We start from the raw sequence: 16,226 nt of genomic DNA on the forward strand, positions 1-16,226 counted from the left end.
TGTTGCCATATTCAGTAATGGAGGTGCATATCCGAGGACAAGGAACTTTAGCAGGGTTGTCACCAATTTGGAAGATGATGAATAAGTTTATCAGGTAGATGAGGGGATTTCTGTTGGAATGGTTGTCAAAGTAGAGCCTAGCACCTTAGCATTCACACATGAAATATCAGAAGCAAAAGTTTGATGTAACTATTGAGATCAATACAGAAGCTTCTCCAGTGGTATATGGGAATCTCAAATAAGCTTAAAATGTCAAGTTTTTCCATAAGCAAAAACATACAAAAAAATGATACCAGGCAAACCCCATAACATCAAATCCTGACCCAGAAAAATGAACTTTACATTATTATCCAGTTGTTCTGTAAAGACAAAATGTGAGGAGAAAAGGAGAGCACGTGAACCTGGGGATGGGTACAATCCAAAAAATTTGTCACCCTCTTTCTTGCTACTTGCTAGGCTACGGAAACTACTCTTATGATCTACTAGTTTCAAGCAGGAAATCGGCTTTTCTTATGCATTTCAAAAGGAAGCTTCATGTACAACATTTCTTCACAGATGTATTTAAGGTCTACCACTCAAAGCCATCATACCAGATTGCAGATATATCATGCTGGAACACCAACATCTTCCCTGTATGCTGAGATGGCTCCATCAGAGACTGCAGACATAGTCAGGATAGTATCTTTGGCACTTTTAGAGAAGGCAAACTCAGTAACCAAGGCCAAATGATCACTTCCCAGTTTCTGTACGATGATAGAAACCAGGTTCAGACAGGAAACTAATTCAAAGAACATTATGCATAAATAATGACACTTCATCAGATAAAAGAAACTATTCTAATGGACCAGGACATTTGCAATATCTAGTAAGACAAAATAGGAATTCAGAATATGAAGCTCTAAATTCAAATCATTAAAATTCCCATTTTTATAAGATTTTAACAGAAGTTGCTTCTTTTTTTTAACATAAATGTAATAGTCTAGAAAATGTTTCGTGAGAGGGCATTAATCAACATATCTCCAAGGACAACTAAGCTACAGTTAAATATATAGAAGTAAACACTTTAAAAGCAAAAACTGTTAAGAAAAGGGCAGTCCAGCACATGAGACTTCCGCATTGTGAGGTTTGGGGAGACTTGGATGAAGATTTGATTAGTTTTTCAATTGTTCTTACCTTGCATGGAAGGCCACCAGTCCTTCTGAGAATGTCAATTGGAAGAGTATCCAAAACTCTAGTAGGTAGAATACCCTCGGAGTACCTGTACCAAGTCAAGAAATCTTAAGTTTCTGTCTTCATCTTTACAATCCAAGCCCCCACTATGACTGCAGGTACAGAATTTCAGAAAGCCTCGTACCATAAATAGTCAACAGTTCCAAGAAACTTAGAGTGGTAGGAAGTGGCTAAAGGTTCACCATTGAAGTCCCTTGTATTTGTAGAACCCTGAGAAAATGATAAAACAACTGTCACAAATTCCCAAATAACCGGAGCAGAAAGACGCTGATACAGATAGGTCTAAATATGTGTGCATATATATACATATCTAAATGCATGCATGTATACCTTTACTGTAGCATAAGAGCTACTAAGCTTCAATGGATGCACAACTAAATGGCTGTCAGCACTTCCAGTTGCAACTCTAACCTCCTCATCTGTCCAGCAATCATTCAAAAATCTGAAATGAAAGGTAATGAATTCTATTAAATGACAATTAGAATAAGAAATATGTTTGAGAAGAAGAATTCTAAGAAAAACACCTGAAAACATGGGGATGTGTTTGTGTGAATGATAGCGACACACTAAAGGCCTTAATTGGTCATGAGCTCATACAATGGCATAATAATAACTAGATATTTAACCTAGTACAGGATCGTAACACAAAATTGCAATGGCATAGAACCCATATCTAAAGGGGAGAGAAAAAGATTCTAATAATTAAGTGCAGGAATACCAGAATCTGATGAACATGAAACTAATTAAACATAAGATGACAATCTTATAAAATTTTTCTTAGTTGGTTAATAAATTTATTATTTTGTTGTCCTTTTATACACATCAAGTATATAGATGAGCAATGTACACCTCATTAGTGAAAGTAAATTTAATTTAGAGATGTGATCATCAGAGAACTCTAAGCAATGAGAGTCCATCTTCTGATAAGAAACTGTTGGGTTTAGTCCAATTTTTCTTTAGGAGATGTAATATGCATATATATAGTTGAAGTTTACAATAAAAAATTTTCTTACACTACAACTAGGTGATGGGAGTATGAGAGAAGAATTTGATGGGAAAATAATATGTGCCTGATATCATCTCTCTCATGTACACATACACCAACATACACAATTTGAAAGAAAAAGGTAAGACTGTAGAAAGGGGAAAGTACCCATCCATGATAGTGAACGGACTTCTTGATTCCCTATTAACACCCAAAACTTGAGAGGGATGGCAACTTCTCTGACCAGACAACTCTTTTCTGTTATACAACTTGATATCTAGCTGCAAAAAAAAAGAACATATCATATGTTTAATATATGATTAAATTCATCAATGTCGTGCTGTGAAGAAGGGAATTCCATGGAACTGGAAGAATAATATTCATAGATGAAAAGTTCAACAGAATCTTACCTCTGATGTGGACAAGAACTTGTATATTGCACTCTGCCCACAACATGGAAATAATTGGCATTTACCGAGAAGAATAATTGGACAATGATATAAATACTATATATAAATGAAATAAAGTTTAGATGCCACACCTGAGGAGTGCTATTAAAATCACCACCAAGCACAACAGGGACATTTCCCCATCTATTGGAGAGCATCTGTGCCCTTGTGGAGAGAAAACGAATCTAGAAAACAAGATGATCAAATTAAAAACAAGAGCAAAATTACCAAAGAAAACTGAAGCCATTAGAATTTTAATTAAACAAAAACAATGGTGAAAACCGAAAAAGAAAAAAATCTGTAAACTACAGTCTAAGTTCCCTTCTGCCCAGTTTCTATTCCCACCCCCCAACACATACCCATAAAACCCAAAGGAAATAATTAATTAAATAAGTTAAATGAAGCAGGGGAATCAAGCTTTCTATACTAGGCATCTACAAGATTAAACTACAAATTAATGAAAAAATGTTATATACCTAGAAATCTCCCAAAAAGAGGGAACAAATGTGGAATAGACTATATTGTAAAGAGGTATGTCCAAAAAAAAAGAAAAAGCAAAGGACCGAAAACAAAGCATGCCCTATCTATGAAGGAAATACAATGCACTAAAAATGCTAGCTTCTTGAATAAGCATGTTTATTTTGTTTTGTATATGTATACATTATACAAATGTATGAATGTATGTATGTATGCATGTATGTATGTATAATTTTAGATTTTTATTGTCTGCTGTGTATTGTTTGCAAATGGCATGCTTCCTAAGATACTACAGGAGTACACTCCAAGAAGAATATTTGAATTACTATACTTGATTGTGGTTCACAAGATGGTTAGTAATATATTTATTTCACATAAATAATGTAAATTGTGAAGCGACTTACTTGACCTAGCTTCACCTCTCCTCGGCTTGGGTTATAAAGCACATGAATGTTACCAATCACTAGTCTTCTTGATTCAACTCTGCATATCTGCCTGGATGTAGTGGAGTCACATATAGAATGGACAAGTCTTCTAAGAAACAGCATAATGCATAATGAACATGTCAAGAAAGAGGAAGGGTAGTTAACTTCAATCAGATGCACATTATTTGTAGAAATAGAAATAACAGTCTACATTTTCAGCTGAATACTGAGTTAGCCAAATTAGTAATATCCAAGCAACAGAACCCTTAGGGTATAAAGTTCAAGCAGAATCTTTGTGATGAAGGCATAATCTTCAATAATTTTTCATGGTGTGATATGTATACCTCAATAAATAAACATTTATTGTTAATTTCTCTTTCTATCCCCTTGTCATACAAATTACAGCTAAAATCCAAAAGACTAAACAATAACGATATTCGTTAAGGGTACTGCAGTAGAACTTTGAGAATCAAATGCTTTTAATATGATTTTCTTCAAGTCTGTGTAAGTCAACCAAGCTCAAGCAAACTAGGAAAGAAGGAGTATGTTTATCCTATGGTGAATTATTAATCATATAGTGACCCTCTGCTCAAAACAAGAAATGAACTTGAAGGAGAACAAAAATGCTCAATGAGGTTTGATCATTGTAGAATTAACTTGAAATTTAAATTCCCAATTCAGAATATCTTTGCTGGCAGAAGGATCAAGATTTGTGCAAATGTTTTGAGGAAGTTTTCAAAATATCTTTGTTGGCATCTTCCTTGAGAACTGGATCAAATTTGTTTGAAACATCTATGAGATTGTAGGAATTGAAAAGAAAGCTTTCAAATCGACAGATTAACATTGCAAGAACACTTACTACAATGTTACAGAAAGACATCAGTAGATATTGTAATTCATTGGTACCTCAAAAACAGAAAGTTGAGCAACATTATCACGAAGACCAAATCCCTTAAATTCGATGCTTTCTCTCTCCAACAATCGGAACCTGACCAAAGGAAAGTAAGATATCTTAAATAAGAAACCCACAAGTCAACTTTTCAGAAACAGTAAATCAAAGATACTAAGGCTTCCTCACTTGTCAGGTTTCCAGAATGTAGCACACCCATCAACATTACCTCCAGTGCGCCGCTGCCATTACAATTTCGTGTCATATTTCTTAGTTTTCTGGATATGTACCGTATCATGAAATGCATAGACAAAATAAACCTGGAACTGAAGATTAACCTTATAAGAACCAACATATCCTGCTTTCTTCATTGTGTTCCTTAGATCAAAATACTTGTCCACCTCCTGAAGCAATTACACTAGCACCCTTTAAGTTCAAAGTTGCACTAAATTAGAAGAAATACTCAATAAAAGGAAAAACAAGCTTACTTGCATACAGATTATATCTGGGTTCCATCCCATTAATTCTTCACATAAGACCCTTTTCCGATAGCCCCATCTTAAGTAATCTGAAGGGACGGTTATGTACAAATCTTTGTGTTTTGAAGCATTTCTGTCGCCCAATATGTTATATGATGCCACAGTAAATCTATCTGGTAAAAACAGATCAAGCGTTTAAGCTAACTAGACCCAAATCATGCGTTCATTTTCTAAAAAACCAAAATTTCTCATCAAATTATTGACTAATTAATCAATCATCTTGAACGATAAAGGGGAACTAAAGTCAATTGAACCTGAGAGAAATTCCATGAAAAATATTAAATTGCTGCGTTTGAAGTTACTATGATGATTTTGTAAGGTTCACCTGAAATGATGAATTGCTTACCTTGGGAAGCTAGAGGTTGTTGAACTTCGACCCAATGGCGAAGGATCTCGGAGGAAGTATCATATGACGACGGTGGTTGTCGACGGCTTGGATTGTACCATCGACGGCTTGGATTGTACCATCGACGGCTGTAGGACCCAGTTGACGACGACGAAGAAGAAGAATTTGTATGGCCAGCCATGGAACAAGAAATGGCAGTAGCGCGCTTGAAGGAAGAGGAAAGGGGAGAGTAGAAGAAGATGGGTTCAGGCAGGGGCTGGCCAAGAGTCGGGGCGGCCATGGTCATGGGGACTCGGGGGCGGAGCCAAGAACAAGCGTCGCACCCCATTGAAGAAGAAAGCTTAGGTTCGGAGGAATGGGATAGACAGCCCAACTACCAACTGCCTTTCATCTTCGGTGTTTGGCGCCACTCCTTTTCGGGCTTTATCTAATTAATTCTTTTCTTTTCTTTTCTTTTTTTATTTTTAATTGGAAAATTTTAGATGAAAAATAGTGAAATTTTTTTATTTAAATAATTAATAAGAATTTCACAATCCAAATTAACAAAATTATAATTTTTTTATATAGATCAATTATATATAAAAAATTATAAGTAATTTAAAAAAACTTCAATATTTTATTTAAGTAAGTATTGTAATTACTATTTGTAATTATTATCTAAAATTTTTAATTTAATTTTGTACACACTTCATAAAAAAATAGTTTTTTATATATTAATGTTAACCTTTATCATTAAACTCTATTGATTATTACTTAAGAAACTCTATAATAATTATTTTTGGTTCATTTTTAATGTTAAAATCTTTTTTAAATCATTTTTTTAATTAGGAGAAGAGGGATTCGAACCCTAATCTTTAAGTAGGGAGAACATACACTAATTAATGAATTAAATATTCGAGTTCTTTGAATTAAAATTTTAATAAACAACGAGTTGTTTTTTCAAATTTTATAAAATTAATATCTTAAACTAAATTTCAATACAAGTAATATCACAAGGTATTCATCAAACAGTTGACATATTAATATAGTAAGTCTCATTGTTGTTTCCATATTCCTCCCTTGCAGGCACTAACATTTTTTAAATTTTAAGATGGATAATTAATTTAAAATTAATTGAAAAATTTTATGAATTAATAAATTAATTGTATAATATCCAAAAAAATCTTTTAATTATTTTAAAAAATTTAAATAAATCTTTATATTTTTATTACATTCAATCAAACTATTTTACTTTTATTTTGAGTCAAATAAGCTCTTATGACTAATTATTAATTTACTCAAAATGTCATTTGTCATTTTATACCGCCTAATGCTAACATGGCATATTAATATATCATAATTGATAATGATGTAGCGTGATGATATATCATAATTAATAATATGTCATTTGTCAAGTAAATCATTAGACTTTTATTTTGAGTTAAATAAACCTTTATAACTAATTAGTGATTTAATTAAAATTTCATTTGTCAATTTATGTTGCGTGGTTCAAGCGTGACTTACTAACATATTAAAATTGATGATGATGTGATATACTAGCATATTAATTAACATGATAATATAACTATGTGATATTTTACACATTCCACATCAATGTCATTTCAATACCATATGGATATAAAATCACAAGTGATATTTTACTTAATAATAATCAATCAATTATCAATTACAAGAGTTTATTTGATTCAAAATATAATTACAATGATTTGATTAAACGTAATAAAAAAATAAAAACTTATTTGAATTTTCTTAAATAATTTAAAAGACTTATTTGAGCATTATAGTTACAAAATTAATTTTATTTTTTTTACATTAGTTCCTAGTAAAGTTGTAAGAAAATAAAAGATGACGGGATTCAAGGATTCAAAGAGGAAAAAAGGTCGATTTATGAGAGAATGCTCAAATTACATATATAATTTTTTATTATATAATATTTAAAATTTATGAATATTTATTTTAATAATTTATACATCTTTAAATAACAGTGTATAAATGTATAAGATTTAAAAAATAACAATATATTAAATATAAATTATTTTATTAATTTAAAGGACTTAAAGTGTCTAAAATGTAATAAAGTTAAAAATCTATATAACATAATCTATAAATATCATCTCTCTTATTTTATATTCAAACTTGAAACCTCTTATATTGAAATTCAAATTCTAATAACGTACATGAGGAGAGAGAGAGACTCAAACAATATCTTAAATGAAAAAGGCATAATATTTACAAAAATCCTTCAACTATTTAAGAAATTTTAACTAAAGTCTTATTATTTTTTTACGTTCAATCAAATATTTATATTTTTATTTTAAATCAAATAAATTATTATAATTAACGGTTAATTAATAGTTATTAATTAAAATATCATTGATTACTTTATGTTCATATGATGTTGATATGCAAAGTGACAAATGTTATATGATCATGTTATTATGTCATATTGATATTCTACATTATTATCTCATAACATACCATGTCAATGTTAAGTGACATAAAATGATAAATAGTATTTTGATTAATATTATTTGTTAATAATTAATTATAAAAATTTATTTAATTCAAAATAAGAAGATAAAGGTTTAATTGAATATAATAAAAGAATGAAAATGTATTTGAATAATATGCTTTCTTAACTATCATGCCCATGGAAAGTGTAGTCCTTAAAGGTTTATTTAACGAGTATTATAATGTACCGATCTCGACATCGATGGGTCGTTGTAGTATAGTGGTAAGTATTCCCGCCTGTCACGCGGGCGACCCGGGTTCGATCCCCGGCAACGGCGTTGTTTTTCTTTTACTTATTTTATAAAAAATAGAAAAATTTTTAAAATGAAAAAGAAAATGAAAATTGAATAAAAGTCTCCCTCCTCTTCTTCCCCTCTCCTTCCTAAACCCTAACCCCTAAATCATTATAAATTTTTTATTTAATAAAAAGGAAAATCATGAAATTAAGTTCATCAATCTCTAGCATTCGATTTCCAAATTTTAATTCCCCATTCGTTAAATCTTATCCTTCCTCTTTCTTTCCTTCATTCAAATTTTCCACCACATCCAAAAGAACAATGACTCAATTCCCTAATTTTTCTATAAAAAACACAAATTCTTCTCCCGCCAATACGGCGGACTCCCAGGTGGCGCCACCCAAGCCCAAGCCAACGCCGCCGCCGCCGCGGCCGTGGCTCATCGTCGGTCTCGGTAATCCCGGCAAGAAATACAATGGCACTCGCCACAACGTATCAATACATTCTTCAAATGCGTCCTCGTTTTGATTTTTGTTTTAGCGAATTTGTTGGTTTTTTTTAAGTGATTTTTGCTTTTGGGTTTTTCCAAACAGGTGGGTTTTGAGATGGTAGATGCTATAGCTGAGGCTGAAGGGATTCCCATTAACACCGTTAACTTTAAAGCCCTCTTTGGCAAAGGTATTTTTTTTTTTTACTTTAGCTTTGTTTAATCTTTGAATTACTTTGATTGATGTTAAATTCATGGACTTCATATAGTAAATATGCTTTGAAGTCTTGGATACCTGTTATCACGAAAATATAATTGCCATGGCTTTTTGCTTGAATGTAATCTCGTAGTTCTGCATGGAATTAGCATTGGACTTTCGATTGTGGACTATTAGTTTCTTTTGAGATTGAGTTAATTCTAGTCGTCTACCATTGAAGACTAGAATGTTGCGGCTTTGATGGGTATATTTGGTAATTAGTTTGGAGATACATGCGAAGATAGCCTGATTGGCACAGTCTAATTTCTAAGCATAGTTGATGATTAATATTGAATACAGATTCCATCAAATATATGTATATCTTGTCTATAGATAAATGAGTTCATGGCCAATAAATGAAAAAGAAAAAGTTTTATTCAGTTCAGTGAAAAATGTGGGTATAGTACAATAGTTAATGTAATTGTAAATGTCCCAGTATTGCAATAGTTAATTGGAGATAGTTACTGTTTTCCAGGATTTATTGGAAATGTTCCAGTCATGCTTGCCAAACCACAAACTTTCATGAACTCAAGTGGTGAGTCTGTAAGTGAGCCATCTCAAAGGACCTATATATTGTTTTGAGGGTCAAAGTTTCTCATCTGATTGAAATTTCTATAGCTCTAATAATCATTGCATGGTTTCTCAATGCATTTTGAAGGTTGGGGCCATTGTCTCGTATTACAAGATTCCATTGAAGCAAGTACTCGTGGTAATTCTCTTTCTTTACTGGGACTTGAATCGTAATCTTTCCCTCCATCTCCTTACTAACTGTTCTCTTTTGCAGATTTTTGATGACTTAGATTTACCTTTTGCCAAATTGAGACTACTTCCAAAAGGCGGACATGGAGGACATAATGGGTATTTATCTTGTCAACATTTGTTTTGACATGAGCTTATATCAACACTAATGTTTCAATTTTAGTTTTGGCTGTAAATCTTTTATTTATCACTTGTCACTATCCTCAGCATTTAGTCCAAAGACATGGATGCAAACTAAATATGCACTTTTGCTAGTATTATTTACCGTTTCGGTGCTTTGGTTCTTCAAAAGATGGCTACGAATTTTGACAATTGCCTTTTTAACTGTAATTTGATCACTTTATCTGACTTTATGGTGTGACAGAAAATAAATGGAAAGTCAGGTTTTAAACTGTCATCCTTAAGATGTTTGGCCGTTGTTATTATATCAGACTTAAATGATACCATGGCATGACCTTCAGTTCTGGAGCTTTTTATATCTGATACCTGCAATAAAGCAATTTCTTTTTTATGGATTTTTTAAGCCCATAAAAGTAAATATGTTTTCAGTGTGATGAAAGGCTGTAAGATAGTTTCTTTTGTTTCCCTTTTCTTCTAGGATGAGAAGTATCATAGATCATTTCAAAGGGAGTCGTGACTTTCCTCGTCTAAGAATAGGTATGTTGCTAAGAACACTAAAATAATATCTGAAACGCTGCTAATTTCCGTAGTTGCTGGTTGTTAAAGTTGTGGAACTTTTCCAGGCATTGGACGGCCCCCTGGGAGGATGGATGCTGTTAATTTTGTCCTTCGCCCTTTCAATAAGCAAGAACGTGAAGAGGTATGTAAAAACTTATAACACTGCAACCGTAGAGAAGAAATAGTAAAGAAATTGCTAATAGTTTTTTTAACTGCTTTATGGTAATGTCTATGTCTTTTCAGCTGGGGTTTACATTTCAACATGGAATAGAGGCTGTCCGGATTCTTTCACTTGAAGGTTTTGATAAAAGCGCCACATATGTCAACAGCGCCAAAGCAATGGAACAACTTGGTTAAGTTATTGCTCTAGGTGGCTACCTCTTGGGTTAAGGCAGCGCATTGAGGTAATTTACGGAAGGAGAATGTGAATTACAATGGATTGTTAGGAACTTGATGGAATTTTCCAGGATGAAAGTATTACAAGTAATTCAGTCGAAAATTTTGACAAGCTCCCTTTCATTTATCAGTCATTACTAATTTTATATGTCCATAGGATGAACATATAACCGCTTCAAAGCATCGGAATTTAGGAAGAATTCTTTTATCAATAACGAATATTGCCTTGACTGATAATGGCAAGGATTTTTCTTTGTAACTTTCATTCATTTAGAAATGAAAAGTGAAGATGTCATTTCTGGTTTTATATCCTATTCTTCTACTGATTACATTTGAACATTTCTGTTGTAATGGAGATATTCAAGACTGATGATATGAATCTTAAATTTAGGAGGTGTGCATTGATGAAATGTTGTTGCACAGATATGAATATGATTTTCCTTTGCAGATAGGGATGCCTACTGGCAGGCATCCGAAATTTAATGAAGCATTGGAACGCGTAAAAAGTACGTTAAGCATGCGGGGAAATGATAGGTAAATTAGCAATAAGACAAAAGGCTAAGGAACGTGATCCCAGGACTGTCTCACCTAACATTGCTAAACTTACAATGATGTTGGCATAAATGGCAAGTAGATCAGATGAAGGCTGTAAAGTGTAAAGCAATTAGTTAGCCATGCAATATCTGGTTACCCTGTTTGAAAGGTTGGACTATGACTCCTCTGTTAGATGTAGGCTTGGCCTCTTAACACTTCATCGATCATTGATAAACACATGTATCTTTCTACTCAAATAATTATATTCGAATCTTTCTTTCTGGAATAGAAAAAGTGAAAACATCGCCTGAAAGGAACATGGCAATGACTTTGATTAGCATTTTGTGGTGCACATTTGCACTATAACTTGCTGATAAGACTAGAAGTTGGGTATCTTTCAAAACCACAATCCGGAGGATTGAATTTGAGGCACAAACATCAAATCGCAATAAAATTTGTCCAAAAGTAAAACAAAAAAAAATGCCAAGTCACCCAAATTCTTGAACTATTGAATGGCTAATGATGACAATAATCATTGGACAACTGAGATTGGGCGTGAGATTGCTTTTCCAATGACTTTTGCTAAATAGGAACTCAAATTCTTGCTTTGCTAGCGAAAGGGTCAAAAAAAAATTTTAATTTTTAAATTTTGATCGAAATTATATAATATTTATTAATTTAAAAAAAATATTTTTTACTAGACAAGTAAGTCTAGTCGTTAATCAACCGTTAGTATTTTCATCAACTTATTGATGTAGTACAAGTGAAAGGATAATTTTATCCTTGATTAATTTTTAAAATTACTATTATAAAATTTTATTTTTTATTAATTAAAAAAAAAACCTCCCAAGATGGGAAACATCGATGCTCCCCTAGGGAGCTTGATCGGGTCTCCCAAGTGAGCACCAGATTTGGGGAAGCATCAATTGGTGCTTTTTTTTTTTTTAATATAATAATATTTTTTAAATTAATAAAAAGATATTTTAGTCTTTTCTTAATATCTGTTAACAATGTTTGTATTTTTTGAGTAGAGTGTTTATTTCAAAAACTAATGAACTCGTTTGAAATTTCGATTAAAATTTAAAAAGATTGATATATTTTACAAAAAAAAAAAAGATATTGATTGCATTTCAAAAGTCAATTGTGAGTGTAAATAACTTTGGGTTTTGATTAATAATTCAAAAATGATTCCTCGTGTCATTGTTACCTATTTTCCAACTTTGAAAAGTAATTTTATTATAAAAATATATTATATTTTAACTAATAACTCGAAGACGGTATCATTACGTATTTTTCAATTTTAAAAAATAATTTTTATTACAAAAATAACTCGAATTTAAAATTTTAATTTTTGACCTCTAATTTATTACAAGGACTAAATATATTGTTTTTTCCGACTACAACTTTCAACTTCAATTTGCCCTTTTTTGAAAAATAGAGAAATTAGTTCAAAAGTAAACCCAAACATGTAGTTTACTTACTCTGATGAAGATATTTATGTAGGATAAACTATTCCAATGACTAGAAAATTGTAAACAAAAACCAAAACATTCCAAGAATTAGGCCTTGATTGAAGGAAAAGAGTTAGCCAACTATTAACTCTTGGAATACACGTGACAAATCCGAGTTGAGACGGAAAATTCAGAGTTTGACTTATGATTTCAATCGCACACATGGGCAGGTTTGGAAGCAGCTTGCTTGATTGTGATGCCATATCTACCTAAACATTTGTGTCTCATTTAAATTGGCTTTAAATATCAGAAAAATTCCTTGAATTATGTTTGATTTATGTAATCAAAAACTTATATTTTTATTGTATTCAAAGAAATTATTATCCTTTGATTTGTATAATAAAAACTTTTATTTTTTTTTATACTCGCAAGTTTTAATTTGTATTGAAAAATTCAACGATTATCAAATTTAATGTTAATTGATATTTTTTTTTGCATGATATATGATGTGATCGTGTGGTAGTTTGAAATGATCTCGTTATCAACCTATGTTATGGATGTGACAGGGAGAAAAGTAAAAATAAAAAATAAATTAATTATCATACGATCATATCATTAAATTTCATCATATATTATTTAAAAAAAATATCAATTAGTATTAAGTCTAATGATTGTTAATTTTCTATTACGAATTAAGAGTTTTTGCTGATATGATAAAAGAATATTAAACCTTTTTAAGGTTTCTTTCAATAAAGACTTTTAAAAATTGGTTTTGAGAATTTTTTTTCTACTCTCACAATTTCACAAAAATGTTGATAGAATCATTAATATGCTATTTGCTTTTCTGTTTTTTTTTTATTTGAATAGTTAAGTCATAAAAAATATTTAAAAAATATAAATTTGAATAAACCCATTTTCTTATGATCTAACTATTGAAATATTTTAAAATATTTTCAAAAAAGTATATGATGTATGCATGACATTTATTTTTATAAAGTTAGCAATCACAACAAAGTCCAAATAAATTCATGACTTAATAATATATTCCTTCCATCTCTAAATTTTTGTTCACATTTGACTTGACATGAAATTTTAATATATATATATATATGAAGATACATTGAACTGGTTGCATGACTTTAAGCAAAGAAAAGAAACTTTTTGTTGCATGACAGCAAGAAGCAATTAAGTACCACCAAAAAAATCTTTGGTACAACAAGTTGCACTATTACTTTTTCTTTTGGTTACCAACCTTTCTTAGTCTTAGATTTTTGGTTTGAAAGTCAAATAAAAAGTAAATCATTTGACCACAAAGTGTCATATTATAAATGTGCAGAATAAAAGTTAAAAAAATTTTCAAAATAAATATTTTAAAAACTATAAATATTTATTTTTTAAATATTTTTAACTTTTAAATTTATTTGTTAATAATATGATATTATTTGGTTCACTAATAATTTGTAAATTCATATATTGACGACACATTAACTATAAATCTATAACCTAAAGAGTTTATTTTTGATACATTGTCAGTATATAAATTTTATATATTATCAGTGAACTAGATATTGTCACTTAATTAATAAATAAGTTTAAAAATTGAGAATCTAAAAAAAAATACTCATAATACTAAAAATATTTATTTTAAAAGACTTTTGAAGTGATAATGTATAACTTAATCATTCTTATACATCGACAATATATTAAATATAAGTTCAAAATTAAATTACACAATTAAGTGAGGTTCACGGAGATAATAAAAGAAAATGAAAAATTAAGCATAATTCCATAATGATTTATAAGATTGACTCTTAGATAATAATGCAAAACAAAAGCAGAGAGGAAGATAATAAGACTATTGATACATCTAGTTTGCATAATAGAATAAAATAGGATAGGATAAGTATTTTGTAAAAATAAAATAAAATAAAAATATTATTATATAATTTAATTAATAAAATAAAATAAATAAAAAATTACTATTTGCGATCCGTACGTACGAAGACGAGAAACAAGAAGGGAGAGTAGGTAACTAATAGTGTTGTCCCTTCCTTTCACGTGACAAACAGCAGGCAAAACCGACCCTTTTGATCCCACCACCATTGAGTATGGTCCAATTCATGGTTTCCACCCCTTCTCGATCTCCCATCTTTGATTTATATATGGCAACATCAACATGCCCCACCAAGCTAATTTTAGAAACTTCTTTCTTCAGACTATTTTTAGCACCAATATCGAGATAGAACATCGATAAAATTTAAATTTAAGATCATTTATATTTAGATGTACGATCTTTTATCAATTTTTGTTTCTGAATTTATTTACGTACTTTGATGTTTATTGTGCGTAACGTTTATCTAAATAACACAAAATATATATAGGGAAAAAAATGCCTCAAAACTAAAAATAAAATAGATTGAATCTGATTAATTTAATTTGAATATTCAAATAAAAAAATAATGATTTTTGGCAAGTAATCATTTGCATTCGTAATTAAAATTTTTAATATAAAATTCACGACAATGAAACTCTACGAAACTCAAATTGAGATAATAAATTAGGGACTAAATAAGTTTATAAGATCATTTACCCATGTAAGAATTATAATTGTAATTGTTATCACTAAAAGATAGCTATTATGATACTCCCTTTGTCCTAATAAACCCTAATTAAGATCAATTATTATTTTTATTAGATTTGAAAATTTTAAATTTAAAGCCTTACAAAACATATTTGTAAAAAAATTTTAATCTTACAAGATATTTTTAAAAATAATGATAACAATTACATCTTTAATAATAAAAATCAATTAAAGACGAATATAATGGGACAAACCAGATAGAAGTTCGAAATAAATAATATTTAAGAGTATATTATAAGATTTAATCATTTATACCCAAATATTTGATTAAGTGACATATGTATTATTTTTAATTTATTTATTACCCAAAGTATATTAGTTAAATTTGATTATTTTTTAATAAGAAGAGCATTACAAAAATATCCTTGGAAGGACAAAATTAGAGGAAGCTCATTTGGGTGGCGATTGGCGGGAAGCAGACATATATCGTTAATAAGGTGGGACCAAGGCAAAGCACTGCCACTGTCATATTGGGTACGTGTCATCCAATGGAACCACGACCTAAAAATCAAAAAACGCTTGCCGACAATTACGGAACTGGTCCCCACATCCACCGCACCACCCCAACTGGACCTGGAGGTGGGACCTCCATCGTACATACATCACATTTAAAACCCAAGCTTCCTGTCTGAGAAGACGACCAATCCACTTTCATCGCGGGTCCCACACTCCAGTGTAATCTGTTTCCCTTCTTCTTCACCACTCCCCGTACACACGCGTGGACCTCACTCGCCATGAGCAAACTAAAACATAAAACACATCCATAAAAGGCAAAAATCAAACCAAACCAGGCCAAACCAACCCAACAACCAGCCTCCCTGAAATTTAGTGAGCAGGCGAATCTCGCTTGGCTCCCCGCTCCCGTCACGTAAATCGAAATCACGGTCAGCAATTTCGTCATCCACGTGTCACACATGCAAGCGTTTTGTAACGTAGA

General features: G+C 31.0%; 2 protein-coding genes and 1 non-coding gene across 3 annotated transcripts; 2 read left to right on the forward strand and 1 right to left on the reverse strand.

Annotated features, from left to right (window-relative positions):
* Window positions 1-239: 239 nt before the first annotated feature.
* Window positions 240-5,731, reverse strand: LOC18604072 (DNAse I-like superfamily protein). Its single transcript, XM_007036399.3, has 13 exons — window positions 5,341-5,731; window positions 4,944-5,107; window positions 4,794-4,859; window positions 4,645-4,697; window positions 4,473-4,554; window positions 3,546-3,632; window positions 2,757-2,849; window positions 2,626-2,658; window positions 2,384-2,496; window positions 1,561-1,672; window positions 1,355-1,440; window positions 1,174-1,258; window positions 240-743 (listed from the first exon to the last, which is right to left on the reverse strand). Exons 1-13 carry the CDS (start codon window positions 5,666-5,668, stop codon window positions 606-608), a joined length of 1,440 nt encoding a protein of 479 aa, XP_007036461.3. The 5' UTR covers window positions 5,669-5,731; the 3' UTR covers window positions 240-605.
* Window positions 5,732-8,057: 2,326 nt separating this feature from the next.
* Window positions 8,058-8,129, forward strand: TRNAD-GUC (transfer RNA aspartic acid (anticodon GUC)). Its single transcript has one exon. It is a non-coding gene; the product is annotated as a tRNA-Asp (tRNA).
* A 59-nt stretch (window positions 8,130-8,188) lies between these two features.
* Window positions 8,189-10,970, forward strand: LOC18604073 (Peptidyl-tRNA hydrolase family protein). Its single transcript, XM_007036401.3, has 8 exons — window positions 8,189-8,579; window positions 8,681-8,765; window positions 9,306-9,373; window positions 9,489-9,539; window positions 9,615-9,688; window positions 10,188-10,246; window positions 10,333-10,409; window positions 10,511-10,970. The coding sequence occupies exons 1-8, from the start codon at window positions 8,289-8,291 to the stop codon at window positions 10,622-10,624; spliced, it is 819 nt and encodes a 272-aa protein (XP_007036463.3). The 5' UTR covers window positions 8,189-8,288; the 3' UTR covers window positions 10,625-10,970.
* Window positions 10,971-16,226: the final 5,256 nt, after the last annotated feature.

This window comes from Theobroma cacao, chromosome 3 (assembly GCF_053813885.1).
Source record: "Theobroma cacao isolate CCN51 chromosome 3, ASM5381388v1, whole genome shotgun sequence".
Classification (NCBI taxonomy): domain Eukaryota; kingdom Viridiplantae; phylum Streptophyta; class Magnoliopsida; order Malvales; family Malvaceae; genus Theobroma; species Theobroma cacao.

Coding starts and splice junctions, on each gene's coding strand:
- LOC18604072 (XM_007036399.3), bottom strand. CDS start 5,668: ATGGGGTGCGACGCTTGTTCTTGGCTCCGCCCCCGAGTCCCCATGACC. Junction 2,659..2,756: donor ATTTTAATAGCACTCCTCAG/GTGTGGCATCTA, acceptor TGTTGTGGGCAG/AGTGCAATATACAAGTTCTT. Junction 1,441..1,560: donor GCTCTTATGCTACAGTAAAG/GTATACATGCAT, acceptor TCATTTTCTCAG/GGTTCTACAAATACAAGGGA.
- LOC18604073 (XM_007036401.3), top strand. CDS start 8,289: ATGAAATTAAGTTCATCAATCTCTAGCATTCGATTTCCAAATTTTAAT. Junction 8,766..9,305: donor TAAAGCCCTCTTTGGCAAAG/GTATTTTTTTTT, acceptor ACTGTTTTCCAG/GATTTATTGGAAATGTTCCA. Junction 10,247..10,332: donor CTTTCCTCGTCTAAGAATAG/GTATGTTGCTAA, acceptor GAACTTTTCCAG/GCATTGGACGGCCCCCTGGG.